This window comes from Pseudopipra pipra, chromosome 15 (assembly GCF_036250125.1).
Source record: "Pseudopipra pipra isolate bDixPip1 chromosome 15, bDixPip1.hap1, whole genome shotgun sequence".
In the NCBI taxonomy this organism is placed as follows: Eukaryota; Metazoa; Chordata; class Aves; order Passeriformes; family Pipridae; genus Pseudopipra; species Pseudopipra pipra.
Window position 1 is genome coordinate 15,754,714 of NC_087563.1, and position 20,352 is coordinate 15,775,065.

At 40.7% G+C, this 20,352-nt stretch overlaps 1 protein-coding gene across 1 annotated transcript in view; it reads right to left on the reverse strand.

The window, feature by feature from the left end:
* The window catches only part of SPOCK1 (SPARC (osteonectin), cwcv and kazal like domains proteoglycan 1), a 265,809-nt gene that overhangs the window by 176,640 nt on the left and 68,817 nt on the right, over positions 1–20,352 (reverse strand). The window contains exon 3 of the mRNA XM_064672155.1: positions 6,947–6,992. Coding sequence (XP_064528225.1) covers positions 6,947–6,992 — 46 coding nt within the window. The remainder of the gene's footprint in view (positions 1–6,946; positions 6,993–20,352) is intronic.

Below are 20,352 nucleotides of genomic sequence, written 5' to 3' on the forward strand. Positions count from 1 at the left end.
TAAGAAGAAGACTGATTTCAACATTTATGGTTTAATTAAAATGGTAAATAATGGTAAATAATATTGGACCCAAGACAGATGAGAGACAACCACTACTCAATTTATCTTTCCAGCCTGACATTGAACCATTGATAGCTACTACCAGAGTGTAGTTTTCCAACTGATTTTGTACCCACCTCATAATTATTTCTTTTAGACAATATTTTTAAACTTACTTATAGAGGCAGTAATGGAAACCAATGTCAAAAAGTCAAGATATGTGATACTGCAGGCTTATCCCTGACTCTCAACACCTGGAAATGTCACAGAAGAAAATTAGTTTAATTTGACATCCACACCAGCTTTATTCATCCCCTTATCCTCTTGATGGTAACAAATATTTGCTTTAATATTTATCCTAGCATGTTTTCCTCCCCCAAGATTTCAGGTTCCACTCACAGGATATGTTTTCCCATTTCCTTCCTTTCCCTAATGCTAAAAGGCAGGTGCACTGCTTCTCCTTTCCCAGTCTTCTCCAACCTCATAAATTTTTGAAGACACTAAAAGTTATCTCTAAAACTATTTCCACCAATTCACTGAAACCATAGATAATTCCAGCTGATTTGCAAACATCTAATTTGCTTGAGCCTGTTCTCTTCCTAATCCCGAATGCCACACTGCAGCTGAAGGTGTGAGCTCTCACTGCCACCCTGGCTCAGCAGAGCTTTTATGCAAGAGCCAAAGCAAAGCCACATGACAAAGCTTTGGCCTCCTCAGCAGTGCCTTTACCTCAGTGGCTCTCTCCACTGACCCACCATTTTTCTTGATTTTTTTTTCCCTCTTTCTTCTAAACACTTGTTAAAAATTGCTATTCCTACATTCTTGCCCACACACCTCGTCTTGTACTTGGCTTTCTGAGCTGGGGCTGCCACTTGTGTTCCACTTAATTGCACTTTCTGTAAGTCACTCCTTGCCACTGAGAGCCTTGTCATTAGCCAAGCTCTTGCCTTTGGATAATTCAGGCTTGTGCCCTCTACACTGAGGAAATGGCAATTATTCTCATTTTTCTGCCTCTAATTTCTGCCTTACCCATTCTCAATTTACTGAAATCTGGTTTTGAAGTAACTTGTCTTTATTTTGATGTTGTTCTCTCCCTAAAAGTTCTCCATTATGCATTTTTATGGCCATTGCCACTCTGCCTTCTTTTATTCTCTACAGGAGTTCCTTTTTTCCAGCTAGAGTCAAATGACAGTTAATAATCCCCCATTAACTGACAAGCACACAAACATCTTTAAATACTGTTCAAACCACTCTTCTGACTGTTTAGTGATTTAAAGGTCACTGACATGCAGGTGCTATACCATCCAATATTTAAGTCAAATAATACCTCCGAGCTGGAGACTTTGCCCCTGATTGGTCTGCCCTTCTTAAATCAGAATACAAACTGGAGCAGCTACTTTGGATAATACACTGGGGGCTCTCTTGCAGCAAATCACAGGAAATCAGGAAGGAAGCTTTGCAGGTTCACACACAAATAACTTTCAAAGGTTTAGGTGGGTTACCAAAAATGAACTCCTACATACTAAACTGAGGCAAGGAGAAGGAACCTCTGCTCCCTGAGTGATGCCAAAGAGAGCAGGGTTGGGTTCTGGGATGTTCCCCAAAAACACATTTATTTCAGTGGAAGCTGGATGAGCACGGGGGAGCAAGAATTTCCCTTTAAAAATCCACATCTGCTTCACAGTCAGTGAAGTAAGAGATATTAAAAGAAAGCCAAGCACCATTATTGACAAAACTAACAAGTGTTCCCCAAGTGCTAATAAAATTCCAGACAAGCCGCCCATCGATCAGCAGCTGCGCCCGGAGCACATCAGCCAGAATGCAATCACAGCCCATCCCTGTCACTCCTCCTGCCATATTTAATGACAAAATTGGTTGCTTACAAGCTTATAAGGAATTGAAGATTACACTGCTGGCATACAAAGGGGACCACGTGCACCTGCTGGGAGGATGGGAGCAGCCACATGTGCTCCAAAGGCGGTCGGTGGGAGATAGTTCACGTGCAGCATCTCAGCCATTGGTTTTGGGTTGATTCAGTTAGCATGTGCTAAAATTGGACTGATTTACTGAAGATTTGCAAAACATAATTCATGTGAGCTTGTGATACGAATGAGCCTCTAAAACTAATTCAGGCACAGTCAAAAAATAAATTGCAAAATAAGTTATTCAATTGAAATCTGCCATCTGAGGCACAGTAATAGAAAACATTTATTATAAACTAACATATATTTGTGGCTAGAGATGTGTACAGTACTAAACATCTCCCTGCAAGGAATTTATTCAGGCTTTTCTGAAAGAACATCTTAACTGGGCTAACAGAAAATTACATGTTCAAAAATAATTGCAGGTTCTATGATTTTCATCCTGCTTCACAGGCTTCCCATTATCATTCCTTTTGCTTTGGAAGGCTTATGAATTTGAGGCAAACTTTTTTTCTGCACAGCTGCAGAAGGGCATTTCTGGAGTCTGGATTTAAACACTGGAAAGACACAGGTACAACTGGATGGAGAAGGAGAGGAAGCAGGGATACCAACACATTCATCTCGAGATACGACGCTCTAAATTTGACAAATTCACTTCCACGGGGCTGCTGGGCTGTGAAAGTCACAGTCTGTGCTATGCTGGAGACTGCAATCCACTCAAAAACAGTGTTTCCTCCTCAAAAGTGAGGGTATTTTGCCATTTCAGACTTTTAGTGCTCAAGGGGAATTCTTTGAAATGAGAGTTCATGTCTGTAATTAATGATGATAGCGGAGTCTCCACGAGTGTGTCTGACATTAGAGCCAGTCACTGCCAGGCAGATAAAGATTTTCACACAGAACAGCAGAATAAGGATTTTGGATATTTTGAACTTTTTGCATTCCCTCCCTCCCTCAGGGCAGATAATGAAAGCCCTGAGAAGGAACATCCCTGTTCAGATTTCTCAGTTACCAGGGAAGAGGATTTGGAAGAGAGACTGAAAAGAAAGACAAAGGCTGGAAGACAAGAAGGAAAGTTCAGACTATTTCTAATCAGGAGCTGCTTCTCCTGAGAAGTCCAGAAGCTTGGAACATTTGGGATTGCTACCAAAAAAAAAAAAAATAAAAATCACAGTCTAAATAGAAAGAATGAACCATCTTCTCGAACAGAGCATTCCACAGTTCAGTGGATGGTTTTAGGCACAGATTTGGGGAAAAGCTCAACACTACAACACAATCAAGTTTCCCCCTCTCTTACTGCATCATTCTACACCCATGTTATTAATAATAATGGCAGCTCCATGCTTTAAACATTTTTGGATTCAGAGCTAATGCATCTCCAATGCAAAGGGCATCCCGGTACTTCCACAGTTCCCATGTCCTGGGTATCCAATGCTTAAAAAAAAGCCCCATGGCAAGGAAATGGGACAGCATTCCCAGCTGTTCCCAGCAGCTTTAAGGCTAACAGAATGTACTCTTTTTTGTGTATCCTATCAGAAAAAAAAAAATAACATCTACTTGTCTCTAGAAGAATTTACTACAGTTACTGAGGGGTGGCTTTTAGCAGAAATTTTCAATAGCTTAAAATTCTTTTTTTATTTAACAGTTTTCACTTCAAATAATCCACAAAGTCTTAATGAGTTAATTTTTCTGGCAACTCTGAATAGGTGCAGAATATCACACACATACCAAAATCCCTGACTTGAGAACTCTATGCTAAAACTTTTTCCCCCCGATTCCCTCTTTTCTTTCTTCAGCGTGGATGAAGAAGACTAGGAAAGTATGCCAAGAACTCTCAAATGACCTTGTGAGAAAAAAACCCCACAACCCTTTGATTCATATTTTAAAACCCTGAGTAACCTGCCCCTTCTACTCTTCTGCTTTCTTGCCTCTGCAGCTCTGGCAGGAGGGAGTTCAATATTGATGACCCGCAATCATTTCCAGGCTCGCGCTCTCCTGCCTTTGCTGCCCAAATGTCTCATTAGCTGGGCCCTGTTGGTAAGATGCTCACCTTTGTATTGTTTTTTTCCTGGGTTAAAGATGAATAAAAAGCTGGGCTGGTAGCTAAGCTCAAAATAAATTCTGATCACTCGAGTGCCCTCGGAGCTGCAGCTGAACCATTTCAAGCCGACTTTCCTTGGAAAGGCCTGTTATGCAAAGATACCTCCTGTGACTCCCCAGGGGTGGTTTCAGTGAAAGCCATGAATGCTTTCTTACAAAACAAGGTATTTCTGTGCTTGAGATACAGGCATTTCCCTGCCCACTGCAAGCAGAAAGCAGACAGCTTCATTCCACTGTTGTTTTTCAATGTGTAATTAAATCATTCAACCTGCTGAATAAAGCTGGCTTTTTGTTAGAAAAGAACAGAGTTGGTTGGACCCAGCAGACTTCTTTAAAAGATGTAAATTAAGTTCAAACCTAGAAGCAGAACTCTGCTGACTTTCAAAACCTGACTACTGTTGGTTTTTAAATCTGATATTAAACATTGAATTCTCAACTGCCTTGGCACGATCCCTTCTGGCAGGTCCCAGCCTCCTTCAGCTACTTCTCACCCCTGTCCTCCCTGCTCCTTCGGTGTGGTTCTACAGCCTGTCCCCATGTAAACACTTCACAGTTAGAATATTCAAACAGGGTTTTAAAATCAGAATTGAGAAGTAGATTTCAAACATTTAAACCTGTCCCAAAGAGCGGGTGTTCACACAGGTTGCCTTTACCTTGGTGAGACCAGACTCGGATTTCTCATAAACCCCAAAATCTGCTCTCAGTCACCCACTGGAGAAGTTTTTTTCTCTTCAGTCACTAAGAAGAACCTTGGTGCTGTGATGTTAAAATTTGCCTTTGGGGTATCTCTCAACATCACAGTTGTGTGGTGAGAACACAGAGCTGCTGCTGAGTTCACAGGAGCAAGGTGGGGCTCCTCACCACAGGACCTGCACAGGCTCTCTGCATCTCAGAAACCCAAAGGATACAAAAAAAAGCTTTCCTATCTTCAAAAACAGAGAAGAGCATAAGGGGCATTGAAACACCCCACAGCCACAAGGACCAAGATGGGAAAAAATATCAGAGCAGGGAGAACGGAAAAGTAAAAACAGATGAAACAATTGTCTTGCAGCTTGTGCTACATAAAACATCTGGGACAAATTCTTCGGACTATTCTTTTCCTTTGCGTGGAAAATTACAGAAATTAAAGCTCTGGAGGCACAATTCTGGAAAAGAGAAAGCTTCCCTTGCTTTCTTTACCTCAGCACTGTCTATTTAAATGCCATTCTCTCTCTATATATATGCTCCTATATAGTATATATATATTTACACACATATACATCCTATATGTTTATCTAAACTGAGGATTAGTCCTGTCAGCATATGATTCATAAGGCCCAAAGCAGCAACATATGGTTTCTCTCTGTTTTTTTTGGCTGAAAACACAGGGATCAGTGTCTAAAGGCTCACATGCTTTTTGTATGTGTAACTAATCAACAGTTCTGCAATGATTTTTTTTTTTTTGGTGGAGTAAGTCTTTTTAAAAAGGTTTGAGTGGCAACTTTTAATGTTTTAACAGGGGTGAATTTTAGCACAGCCAAAAGGGGCGACCTCTTTGTCAAACAGAATGATCCACTGGCCAGATAAAACCCATTTGCAAGGTTTAAGGGAGGCAAGAGCAGTGCAAGGCTCAGTCTGCATCCTGCCTCCTGACCACAGACTATCCACAGTGCCAGAGAAACCCTACACTGAGAGAGAAATGATCCTTTTCTTTGCAGAGTGACAGGAATCCTCAGCAGACATATGACTGTTTGTATCCCTTCAAGGTCCCCACAAGTGGCTTTAGATCCTCTGCCCCGATTTGTGGTTTAGCCCCGAGTCAGACACATCTCAGCAACACAACCAACAAGGCAGTTTTAGAGCACGGCAGTTCAAAATCTTCCTGCAACACTCTGCCAGGATTTACCTCTTTTGTTTTCCCCCTTGGGAAGACAGAGGGTCACGAGGCCTCTGAAAGCAGTAGGAGCACAAGTTCCATTTGAAGTCAATGGGATTTGTAACCCTAAATCCTTCAAATGCCTTTGAAAATCTCTGTGGATCTGTGTCTTGACAAAAGCAGCAACTTCCCCTTGCCTTTGACACTGAAGTTCTATTTCCATAAAGACAGAGAATCTACACTCCTCAGCTCTAACGTGTGTGAGCCCCCAGTGATATTCCTGTGAGCACAGGCAATACAAGGAACACGTTTGGCTATGAAATATAGAAATAAAGTCAAATTTTCAAAAGCACCTTCAGAGTCTTCCAATGAGTATTTTCTTCCTAGACACTTCAATGACTTTGAATTTTTTTTCCTGGTATGGCTGTTGTTTCCAGTTCTTTACTGGACACAACAATTAGAGTATTATTTAATTGCTTTTTTCCCTGTCATTTGGTGGCTGCCCTCGAAATTGTTCAAGCTACTGCAGTAACTTAAAAACTCACCAAGACAAAGTGCAAAATGTCATTTACAGAACCCGCATCTGAAACAGCAGCACATACACAACACCAATTTTCTTTTGAAAAATTCATACATTACAACTGGCTTCAAAGAATTGGCCCCTTGAGTGTTAGGAAATGCAGTAGTTACATTTATGACATTAATTTAGCAAAGTCTTAAACATGAAAGCAAATGGCTGTGAAGATACCTGGTTTAAATTGCCTGTTAAACTAAGGTTCATGGTTACAGAGGATATTTCTGGGCACACATATCACCATTAAATATCAACTGGAACGGGTGGGGATTAAAAAACATGGTGGAAAAACACAGAGATGAGTCAAACCCTTATACATAAACCACCTCAAACTGTGACTAAGATGTATGAATATAACTCTTCACTAAGGCACAGGACAGACAGGGGAAGAGAGGCATAAACTACATGGGGACATGACAAAACAGCTGAAGACAACCACACAACATGTACTGTCTTTACCTTGATCAAATGGCTTGTTTGGATTCCAGTTTCTGAAATAATCATCCTAAAAGGGGATTTAAAAAAAGAAAAAAAAAAGAAAAAAAGCTCAGATGAAATATAATAATTTTTTTTCAGTAAAATTTCACACAACTAAACCACAAATGATTCAGCTCATCTTTTGATCCCGACATATTTAGCTCAAATCAGGTAAGTTGTGCTGTGTACTTGGCAAATATTTACCTGAAGGCAAAGTTTCCCCTCCTTCAGAGCCCCACCAACCCTAGTCCTGAAGAACTGGGATTCAAGCCCAGTTTTTATCTCTGTTTCAGCACATTCTGTATATTGTACTTGTGTCCTCTCTGAGAGGACATGATAACAGAATAACAGATTTGAGGGGAGGAGGCACAGAAAATCTCTATAACCCTGTGATATTTTTCTGCATATTAATCTTTGTTTCCTTTTTAATATAGCCAGTATTCTATATTCATTTCCTGAGGGATGCCACTGAAGAGCTGTATTCATCAAGCTGTCCAGAACGACACTGAGATTTCTTTCTCCTGCCAGGAGGGGAACTAAAAACCCATCAGTGGCAATAAGACACCGAAATGATTTCTTCCATCGGGCTTTGGTTACCATTTCTCTCCAGCACACTGAATTTCACGAGTTCTCCTGCTATCCACTCAACTCAGCCTGGGACATTTTGGAGACTTGGAAGTCAGACTTGAAGTGGAAGGAGTGGGGGCTCTCCATGCCCTCAGTGAACAGCAGGAGATGGAGCCTATGGACAAGCACTACTTTGGGAACACCATGGACAGCCTGGAAAACCATGGATTGCTCTCCTGCTCTTTGCCTGCTGGGTTTAATTATTCTGCAGGACAAGCAGGAGGAAACGTGGGGGTTTTTCCCCCCAATATATTCATTGGTATCTATACTGACTTCATGGACAGTGATAATGTCCCACAGTAACACCAAAGACTATTATTCATCATTTATTTCAGATACATCAAAATTATCTATATTTTTTCTTCCCACCAGAATAGAATCACAGACTTGCCTTTGAATTCCACAGTTTTGTTAATACACAAACCCCTCATGGTTATGCAATGCTTTGTAATTGATGATGATGTACTGCTAAATTCACTGAGCATTAATCACTTTTCAGAATGTGCTTTCAGCTTTTTTAGCAGAATAATTTTTTTCCAGCAACAAAATATTCTTTTTTTTTTTTTTGCCTGCTTACATTTTTTTCCCCAAGTTGTTGCTTTGCTGCTGGGTTTTCAACATCAGAAACTGTTAAATAATTCAACTCCCAAGAAAGATTTCTTATGCTGGTGGCATATGGAGCCAGTTTTGAAATAAGGGTTGGAAAGGGGGTTTATCTCAATTTCAGTGTCAAAGGAATATTTTACAAAAAATGCACCTTCCTCACAAAAACACCTACAAAACAGCCATCTCATCTGTAAACCTATTATTCCTCCTCCTTCATGCAGACCTGTTTAGTATTCCTTTTTGAAAATCGAAACTATGTTTATTTTAGAATGTGCCTGAAACCACGGTGAGATAACGTGGAAAACACACAAGGAAAAATAGGGGGGAAAAAAAGCCTGAAAAGTCGAATAGAGAAAACCTTTGAGATTTTCAATATATAAACCCCAATATTATTTATAGGAGTAAATAATGACTATACACACATTAGAGCAGTACAGTTCAAAATAACTTATGCCAGTTGGACAACTTTCCTGGTTTCAGCTGGGATGGAATTAATTTTCCTCTCAGCCAGGATTTCGGATGAGAATCATGGGGAGAACACACTGATGTTTGAGTTGTTGCTGAGTAGTGATTTCTCCAAGCCAAGGATTTTTTGGTTTTCCATGTTTCTTGAGGGAGGAGCTGCACAAGGAGCTGGGAGGGAGCATGGCCAGGACAAGTGATCCAAACTGGCCAAGGGATATTCCACACCTGAGAGCTTCATTCCCAGTGTGGAAATGGGTGAGTTGGCCAAGGAGGGGATGATCAGAGCTGGGGATAATTGTATGGTCTTTCTTGGGGTTTATTCCTCCTTTTTTTGTCATATTCCTTTTAGTTACCATTATTATTGTATTTTAATTATTAAACTGTTCTTATGTTGACTGATGGGTTTTACCTTTGTTTTGTCCCCAGTCCTCCTCCCTGTCCCACCCAGGTGAGCAGGGAGGGTTGGGGGGTGTGAGTGAGCAGCTGGGTGCTATTTAGGGCTGGGATTAAACCACAACAACCCAAAATCCAGCACTGCAGTTTCACTTCAGCATCAACACCAGACCTGAAGCTGAGCAGCTCTGGCACCAGAAAGGTCCAATTCCCCCTGGGGATGGGGCTGAGCAGAAAACCTGGGTCACATTTAAATCCACACCTAAAGCTCTGCCTCAGAAGCAGGCAGGGCTCTGTGCCAGCACTCTGGAAGGGGCCCAGATTTATAACATTATCCTGAAGTGACTTTTGTTAGAAGGAGGAACTTTGAGCTCCATCATTTCACTGGAGCTTATTCCAACACCAAGGCAGGACATGGTACAGCAACACACACATAGCACTGACTCCAGGGGGGTGTAATTCAAAATATGTACATACTGATATATATATAAAAATACATTCAGCTTGATTAAAGAGATTTAACGTTCCCATTCAATAAAACACCTTCCTGACAGAAAGAAATCTGTACATTCCTGAGCTTTCTACTGGGACAGATACAAAGGTGCTTCAAATCCCTCATGCCTTCTGTAATTTTCATATTAACATGCTAATTAATGTTAACACATTCATAATTAACATGTATCAACACACTTCATTTATAGCAATATAAACAATTGATCATAAGAGTTTAAAGTGTAATATGAATTATGTTGTTAATACTTTTATTCACTCTATGGATAGTTACAAGTTAAAACATGAAAAACCTACCTCAACTTCCTGACCACGGAAGCATTACAAATGAGAAAAGAAAAAAAAAGAATGAAATAAAGCAATATAAAATTATGTTAACATTCATCAGTTTTCTCCTTGATGGTCTTTTAAACATGAAATCACTTATTCCAGATGACCTTCACCCACAAATGAAATAATTTTCTCTCTTTCTTTTCTGCCCTTTCCACCTGTGCTGCCATGATCCAGTTTTTATCTGTGCACTATTAGCCAAATGCCATTCTACTAGCACATTTCTTTCTCTTAGAGCACAAAAAAAATGGCCCTTTTGTTTCCTTTTGGCTGACAAAACCACCAGAAAGTGGTTTTCCACACACTCATCTCTACATACCTGATACAAGAGAGATGTAATTTAATTTTTTTCCTAGCTGACTTTAAAAACTATTTATTTGATGGACTTTGAAGGGAAGGCAAAGCCAGGCACGGATCCACTTCAATACAACAGGTGACAGCAACTGAGAAATATTTCTGATGAGCAAATACTTAAAAATATCTTTTCTCCCCGCATGGAATTCACACTTTGAAGGTTTTGCCTACGGTTCAGTGACTGCATATGACTGAGTCAATCTTTTAATTAACTGAAGGGACTCTGCACACCTAAAATCATGCATGAGAAGAGAAGAATTGATACAGCAAGCTGAGCCTGGGGCTGACTCCCTCAGCTCAACTCAGTGTCACAGAAAAGTGAAGGGTTGGCTTGGCCTCCATGAGTCCACTCCTCATGGGCTCAGCCTCACACCACAGGTTAAATATCCAACTTCCCCTCTCAGGAACAGAAATCTGACTCCTGCAAGCTGTTCCCAACCCCATTTTTGAGGCAATCCAGAGGTCTGTTCTCAGCAGCAGGTGGAGGGTGAGGTGAGATTCTCTCCTGCCCCCTCAGAAAGTCTCCTGCTCACCTGGAGTGGGCAAGGCTTGGCCTGGGAAGGGAGAACCTGAAAGGCTCCACCTGTGACACCCACCACACTAATTCAACTCCAAAATCTGAGACAGGAGCTGCATTTTCCAGCTCTGCCTCTGTTCGTGACTTTGCATCATGGAACCCTACTTCTAGATTTTACCCTCGGGAAATTTAGCTGAGAAATCAGCTGTGATCATAATAAATGAAAAAAAATATATAAAAGCAAATATAAATTGCTAGACTTGGGCCTCAGTTCTTTATTGCATTTTTATTATTTTGATCTAAGCAGTCAAGAGATTAGAGGAAATGCATTTTGAAGTGATATAAATCTGTTTTGCCACGTCATGCATAATAAATGGTTGCTTCTTAACAAGAACAAAATATTCTTTTGTCATTCAATACACAGGTGTCAAATCCAGCAAACTTAGATTGATGTGCCATCAGCAAAGTCAATCAAGAGAATAATCATATCTTAAACTAAGTATGCAAAGGGCATTCTAAAAAGAGCCAGTTTAAAATCTCAGAAAAAGTTTGTAACAGTCAGAACTCTCAAAGACCTCATTGATCAGAACCCACAGGTGCATCAGAACTCACAGACTGAGTTCTGAGTTACAATAATCAGACCTGGGTCTGACACAATCTCCTGAATTTCCACAATTTTCCAAGAAAAGTCAGCAAATAGAAACTGCTCAAAGACCAGGACATTGATATGAGGCTGCTCCTCTCTCCTATTACCTCTCACATCACTGCAATAACAATACAGCTAAAAAAATGAAACTCATGGTAAAACCAAACATTTATCCTCTTTTATTTTACCAGTTAAGAAAGTAAACAACAGCTTCGTGTCCTTCTGAAATATAACTATTAAAGTTACTCCCACTAATCCTTCTCTATCGTCACTTTTTGAGTTAGTTATTACCGAGCACTTGATATTTTGGAAGAGTTAACAAAGCATGATTAATTTAACACACAAACACTCTCTATACTTACTTTATTTACTTGTCAAAAAGAAGCTCTTGCGAGATGCTCTTGTTTATCAATACAGCCAAACATTAACTACGTGGGTTCATAAATATTTATATTGGTCGCATTAATTGAGCTTATAACTTATTTGTATGAGTCAAGCAGAAAGGAGATGCTGACTGAAAACATTCCCCAGAAAATCCCCCCTTCTTTTGTACCTTTCAGAAGGAGCTCAGCTCGATTTCCTCCCCCAGGGTCTGGGAGGATCCCCTGGGATTTGAGGAGCCTGGAGGGAGCAGAGCCAACCAGAACCTCTCATCACAGATCCCTCCTGAGGAAACTCCTCCACAAAAGGAGTAACCCCAGGACTGGCAGAGAACCCTGAGGGGCTAATCTTCAATCCCACCTCCTCCCAGCCAACAAGAGCTTAAATTCCTAAGTATCTCCAGCTGGGATATTTATCAACCCCTCTTTGCAGCCTCCCTTAATGAATAAACCTTTTACCCTCATAAGGACCAGCTGGAGAAAGTGGTAATTACCAGCTCATTGCTTCTTTTAAAATTAGCTCCACAAAGATGCAGCTGCATTTTCTGCCTCTCTACCTTGCAGTGGAGAAGATCATTCCAACACCAAGCAGTGTTAAAGCACCAGCTGCTGCTTGCTAAAGTCAACCCAGCCCATATCATAAATATCTCCCCAAGGCCTAGTGCCTGTTTAAAAGCAAATAGTTTGTGTCAGCAAATTACACGTAATTTATTTATTTATTTGCTTGAGAGGAAGAGAAAATATTTTACCCACTGAGTACTTCAGTGAATAAAGATTTCCCAAGGTGCCCAGACTACTCTGTGTTAGTGTCAAGAACTGTCTCCAGGCTCACTAGGACACCTCTAGTTAAGGCACCTCTAGTTAAGGCACCTCTAGTTAAGGCACCTCTAGTTAACACATCTCTAGTTAAGGCCTCTCTAACCACTTCTCTCCCCCAGGAATCAGAGAATGTGCATCCAAACAGGATGCTTTGGCTTATTGAATTAGCAGTGCTCGTGCTGTGGATATTTAGTTTATCAATAACTATATAAAATATGTAAATACATGCCCTAATAAGTCCTCAGATGTGCATCAAAAAGATCCTTGACTGTGTGTTGCAATCTCAGATGTCCCATAAGACTCAAATTCTCAGCACGTGGACTTTTGTTCAGCTGCCACTGACATGGCAAAACTAACTTCTTCTCCTTAATATTGCCCAGAATGTTACTGTTTTTCTTATTTTTGGAAATTAGAGGGGGTTTTTGGTTGGCTGGGGGTTGGTTTTTTGTGCTGTATCAGGAAAGGTTTGCCACTCCTGTTTTACTCGAAGACTTTTCCAGAAGTTTCCATGAGCAGTGCCAAGAAAGTGATAGGCAAAACTTTCTTTACCCATGGTCACAGTGATTGAGGTGGCAAAAGTTCTAAAAATGAAATTAAAAAATGTGGGGAAAAAAAAAGAAAAATATATATTATCCCTGAACACACATTAGGCAAAATAAGAATTGTCATTCTTTACAACTCAGTCGTGAGGGCTTTTACATGGAAATCTTCCAGCTGCTCTATTTTGTGCTTGGTTGTTTCTGTTGGATTTCTCTTCTTTTTTTTTTTTTTTTTTTTTCATTTGCAAAAAGACAAATATAGCAAGAATTAAAAATATTTCTTAAAAAACCCCAAACCACACTTTGTTTATCCACGAGAACGAAGCCAGAGGGTTTGTCTACAGTGTCGAGGGCAAACAGATGCTCGTTTTCTCTGCTTGTGCTCCAAGCGGGATGAATGAGGGCCAGCTGTGAGCCGGGAGCTGCTGCAGCACAGCCCTGTGCCAGCACACGTGGCTCATATATTTGGGTGGCTGGAACAATCACAAAACTGTGTTATCTGGGCTGGCTTGGGCTGAAATACCTAAAAAAAAACCCATAAAAATGCCTCGTTTTCAGTGTTCTTCGCTCTCTCTTTTGGCAGACCGACTTTAGACCTACAATTCCCTTCTGCCTGAACTCTTCCCCTCATTAGCATGTGCTAAAGAGACTGTTAGCCCAGCTGGAGTTCAACAATTCTCTCTAACTTCACTTTCCCAAGGCTTTTCACACCTCAGCGTGTCCCTCCGCTCACACCAGGCTGGGCTGCAAAGCTCCCGCAAGCCCAGAAAGGGAAAACTCTGGAGCCTCCCAAGGGATGGACTCGCTGATGCCACAGCTCCAAGAGCAGATGGAAAACTAGAACTGGAATCGTTAATTCCTGCCTTCCCAAACCAAGCAGCACCTATATAAAACATAGATATAGCACCTAATGGGACAGGAAGGAAGAAAGGGAGCTAGAGAAACCCCAAATCTCTTCTCCCTCCTTCCAGGTGGAATTCCTTAAAGTAGCACTATTTCTGCTCTCTGGACTAACACCACACAAGGATTCCCAACTCCCTGCCCCTCCTGAGCTTTACAAGGTTCCAACCAATGCACAAAAATAAGTTTTATTGCCTGACATGGGAAATGAGGATTCTCAGAGAACCTGGGCTAGGGTTGGTTTTTTTCCACACGATCATTTGCTTGTTTTCCACTTATCAAAACCACTGTGCCTTTATCTTGGTTTATTATTGCAAATATTGGTGGAGAAGGGCCCCCTGCAGGGTCTTTATAGAGAGAATAGTGTGGTTAATAAATCACGTTCTCAACGGGGGTAATATTGAAAACAAACCTTGAAAGGAGAACTGCTAAACTCTTTCCACATCTTAATTTTCATTCAAAAAGTCGCATTACACACTCAGAAAGCAATTGTTTTCAGGCAGCTTGAAAGCCAAACACATTAAGCTTGAAGGTTATAAAGCCATTGGCAATGTGACTTCACTCTCAGTGCCCTTGTTGCTTTGACAGTGCAGCTGCAGGAGCTGTTTTTGACATAATCACTGTTCTTTTTAGCTGATCATTTGGGGGTTGTGTCTGGAGAACAACATTCATATAAAAAAATGTAATGCTACCACTGCTTTCACATATGAGAACTGTTTTACAGTGAAAACCAATTTGCATAGTGATTAAATACATAGTTATTTCTTGGTTTATTTTACAAGAAGTCTTCAGAAATTTGTTCTGAGTCATGTGATTTTTTTTTTAATTTAGCATTATGGGAATAATCTCATTATGGGATGAAGTGATAACTCTCCTAATATCAAAGTTATAAAATAAAAGTTATGAATAAAATCATATTGATGCTCCACTTAGATACAAAAATCCCAATGGCCAAAATGTGCGAGGGAACAAACAGCAATCGAATAAAATCAATTTATCTAACTTTGATATTTAATGACAGCATTTTCTGAGATCTATAGAGACAGTTAAACTAGTTACTATGTCCCAAGTCTTTCAAATACTTATTTAAATGCATAACTAATGACTGGAAAGAGACTGCATGGACTATATTGGATTATGAGCAATGCTCTGGCCCTGGGAGCACACAGGCATTTCTCTGTATTCCATTTGCAGCTTCAAGGAAAACCCAGCTCCAAGTATTGCTGAGAACAACCTTTGCAATGGTTGAAATCAAACCAGCTGTGCTGCTGTTGAAAAGGGCAACTTTGCAGCCCTTTTGGCAGTTTTAGCTAATATTTGAAATTTTTTAGAAGTGCATCAGGAAGAAGCAGCTCATGGTCAACCAGGCCAGGACAAAAGCAGCTGCTGAGGGTGTGAGACAGTTGTACACATTTCACATCAGAACCCCTGTGAGCCATTACAAATGTGCAGTTTCCATTCCAGTTTATAATCTTATTTTTTTAATTGTCTCTGGCATTTCATCCATTCTAAAAAAAAAACAAACAAAAAAAACCAAACCCAAAACCAAATCAAACCAACAAACAACCAACAAAAAAAACCAAAACCAAAACAAAAAACCCAACCAAATCAAACAAAAAAAACCACTCCCAAAACCCACAACACCAAAAATCATTATGCAAAACTGAGGGCAAGTTTGATGGGAACAAACCAGTGAAAAACGTGCATCTCCCTCAAAGCTCCTCCCTTTGTTTCTCACCAAGAACTTGAAGCCCCAGTAGGTTGTTTGAAATACCTCGATCAGACTATAAAAGCTATCGTGGGATGAAGTTTTCCATAATATTTGGGGCTGTTTGATTCAATTATCACAGAGCCACAGGGTGGTTTGGGTCAGAAGGGACCTTAAAGGTCATCTCCTTCCAGCCCATGATGCCACCAACCACATCAGGTTGCTCAGGGCCCCCCCCAGCCTGGCCTTGAACACTTCAGGGATGGGGCAGCCACAAGTGAAGTCCTTCATGACTCAGTTTTGTTACCAACAGACTCGTGTTATCTCTGCCCATTTCCTGAAAAATCATTGGAGATGCATGAACACAACTTTTTTTTTCTGACAGTTCCTCATTAATTACAATGATTAAATAAGACTATTCTGAATATTAAGCAACTGATTTTCTGAGTCAGCTGTAAAGTAACAACAATAAGTTACCTCTCATCAATGGTTCCTACTTGCCATCTGGCAGAAGTAATAGTATTTCAATAGGGAAAGAGTTTTTGGTGGAATGGTATTTCAAAGGATTTAGCTCAAACAATGAATAAAAAAGGTAAGATAAAAAGGCCAAAGAAACAAAATATTCTGGTTCAGGCACGAGATAACTAAAGTGCAGTAATGGCTCCAGTGGGGTTTAAATGCCAAGGCTGTGGCCACAGCACAGATTCCCATGTGCTTTGACCCTATTTTATTTTAGCAGAGGACAGCACCTGACTACTCAATTTGTGCAGGATTTGTTTTCAGGAAGTGCACAGGACACTGTCCAAAGGCAGCTTCAGACCCACACTGGACATTTTAAGCCCCAAAAGTGTTGCATTTGCAATGAAAAAGCTGCTCTAATTTACACACTTCCCCAAGTTCCAGTGAGCAAAGGCCACATCAGCAACACTGCAGGAAGATTTTACTCCATCTTAGTATCTTCCCCTCAAGGAGGGAGACAGTGACCCCTCATACCCTACCCAGCAATCCCAGCACCACCCACCCCAAAAGCACTGCAAACAAACCCCACATCACTGTATCAGCTACAAGTTGATTCCCTAACAAACTATGTCAGCTTTACTTGAACTGTTTGTTTCAGAATCATGTCAACCCAGTGAGCAAAAAGATTCAGCTGTGATACCCTGCTGTTACAGGAGTTCAGAAACCTTGAGCATTTTATTTATGCTTCCACTGGCCCTTGATTCATCATTTAAAACTCCTGCCTGTGCACAGGGAGAATTTCACCCAGTACACACTCCAAAAATAACATTACTGGTGCATGTTCAGAGCTGCTTCGAAAAGGCTAAATTAAAAATAGGAAATATATATATTGTATTAAGCTTCTCTAGCTGTGATCGTGATGACAAAGCAACGTTCCAGCTAAGTTCTGATGGACTTGAGAAAACTAAGTGACCTTTCATTTCTTAAAGTAGCATGCACTGGGATCAAGGACAGAACATCTGAAGGAGTCTCCTGTAGGGAGATATAATGCACTGTTGAAGCTGCCAGAACATGTGCCTCTGCATCAGGGATAAAAGGTCAGGGTTTACTTTGGCACACCGTGGAGTGAACAATGACATGAGAAAGGAAGATGTAGCAAAACTTTATTTTACAATCTCAGGAACCTTCTAACCAAGTGCCTGCAGCTCTGGAGAACACAGAGCTTCCAGAGCTCAGAAAAGGCCTTTTGGAACTGTTCTGCTGTAAATAGAATTCTCTTCCTGATCTCTAGACATTAGAGGTGCTCACTGTTAAAGGGATCAAATCATGGAATGGGTCTAAAGAAAAATCAAAACAGCATTTTAACAAAGAATAGAACCTGAAAAAGCCAGTATTGACAGACAACTGAAGAGTACAGAAGGCCATAAAGAATTCGTTAGGAAAAAGAGAACATTTGCATTTTGATCAGCTGTAATTTTACACCTGAGGTCTGGTACAACCAGCAATTTAATTCTAACAACTGGGAAAATAGTTCAAACTTACAGCATAACTAATCCCCAAACCTTAGAGATATAAAATCAGAGGAAAGGTTGTACCTTAGAGAACAGCTGCAGCTGCAGAATATAGAATTAAAGAAATGTGCTGAGGATCTCCAAAAACATGCCCTAATTGAGCTCTCCCTCCAGTGCAGACACAGACACACATTTACCATAAATTTCACACATCTATTAAGGTTACAATGAGTAAACACAAAGGTCATTCCCACTGCTCACACTGTAATTTAAGGAACAGTTTGAAATGTGATAAATCTGTTATAAGGTAACCATGAAATGTGAATTCTAATTGTGTGTTGACAGGGAAACACAAAACAAACTTCTGCAAAGAAACAAACAACCGAGGCCTTGCCTGGTTCTGACTGAATTACAGAAAGTCAGGAATGGGACTGCTCAGCTGCAGCAACATTCATTTAGATTATTACCTTGCATGGCATTGTCATTCCTGACATTGTATTTTGGCAGATTCCAAGAATGCTGTCAAGCCATTTGTCAGCTCAGTCAAACATAATATGAGCTGGAGGAATATTTCAGCAGAGGTGAACTCATTTTCACCCAGGTATCTTGAGCAATGCTTGTGAGGGAAACTGCAACCTGAAATCAGGAGACAAAAATCCATCTGAATGAAAAATATCCCAAAGAATATTAATATTAGCTGGAGGACTGGATAAATCTGCCCTGTATGACACTCTTCTAAATGTCCCAGTTTGTTTGGTCCTCAGAACACTCTGGTTAATCCGAGACGCTGAGGCTGCCACAGCTTTGCAGTGGGTGCTTAAAAGGAAAGAGCATGCACTTGTCTTCATGTTAGAATCCTGCACTCAGTTAATAAAATGCAAATTATTGTTGAATGCATCATTTCTTAACAGGGGGTTGAGAACCTCTGATGGCTGAAAAGCACTTGTGCGACAGAGGAAGGACCAGGCACTTCATCAGCTGCAACCTGCACGAGCAGGTTTGCAGGAAGGAAAGAAGGACACAGCTGGAAGGAAATTTTGAAGGGAAGAAGATACACAATAAGACTCCTGCAGTGCAGATTCTGACACCTCCACCACCAGCAGTGGAGGAATATTGCAGAAGGAATAATTCCTGCTGAGGATCAAGCATCTGCTCTGCACATTAAGTCCACATTTTGCTTCAGAGCAGCTCCAGCCCCATCCCCTGCACGGATCTCTTGGTTATTGGGTTCACATATTTCCAAACACATCTCTTTTCTCCTTCATCACTAAAGAGCCCATTTCACATGCTCTGCAAAGGGAATAGTGCAAACTGGAAACAACTGGGAGGCTCCTTCCAAGGCAGACTTGGATGCAAACTGAAACACTAGTGGAGAAATGTCCTGTGCTCACTGCACACTGCTTTTGAGACCTTCAAGAACCAAAACAGGTCCTGATCAAATACAGGATGATTAAGAGATCTACATCATGTGAGCTGAATTGGTGTGGGATGAGCAATATTGATGAAGGGAAAGGGAGGAGAAAGTCTGAGCCAGTGTGAGCTGAACCCAGAAAGTGAAGTACAATACAAAAGCAAAAAGGCCAAGCAGGGACCTTGAGAACCATCAGCCAACAGCCCATATTCTGCACTTTTGAATCATTCTTTTCCTTCTAGCAGACCCCCCTCTGAGATTACATCTATAGCTCACCTCTGAGACAGACTGGCAGATTCTGAAATTTGCTGGAAGGCACCATTATACATCTGTAACTACCCTTTCAAAAATCAAGAGTCATTAATCATGACAAGAGCCAGGAAGAGCTTGAAGATAATGGCCACAATGAGTCTCACATCTGCTCAGAAGGATGAATAAACACCCCACACCAACATCCCTGCAGGACACAGCACTGCTGTATCCTGGCTGAGTTACACTCTGCAGAATCCCCTCTTCTCCATAAACAGGCTACAAAAAATGGAGCCTTTATTTCTTTAAAACCCACACTAAGTCACCTAAGACACCTCAAATAACCATATTCAATGCTCTGTGTTTTCTGGCTACCATATCTGTGCAATTATACTTTCAACTGCAGCCTTTTGCCTTCTTTCAGAACTGCCTCCACTTTCTGGTTTACAGCTCCTTGTATCTAGTTCTGTCTGCTTAATCCCACATCCCTGCCTCAAAAAAATCATCAACATTTTGAAATAAGGCAGGGAAGCAAAAAGTCATTAATCAAAAATCTTTATAATTCTGATTTTAAGACCTTCAGCATCTTCTGAGTGCCTCTTGAGTTTTCCAGCTTTTCTCCTCGAGGTTTGCATTGGCATTAAAGAGAACTGCACAATCACTTGGATATCTGATTTCTTTCTGCAAGGTTCAGTGGTTCTAAGGTTTACAGACACTGTAAACATTTCTTTACAACTCCAGCAATAAAAGGAGTGTTTACAGAAGATTGTTAGCAGTGGCTTTTGTTCTGTGCCTACTGCTTCAACTTCAGTATGCAAGCACCTCGAAGATTTCTCATTACCTGCATTTCTTCACCTTGGCTCAGATTTATTCTTAGTTTTGCATTCAATCAGGCTAAAAAACACTTTGCTCTCACTGATCTGTTAAATTTCTCTCACCTTCATGCTGGCTTTCAGCCACCCAT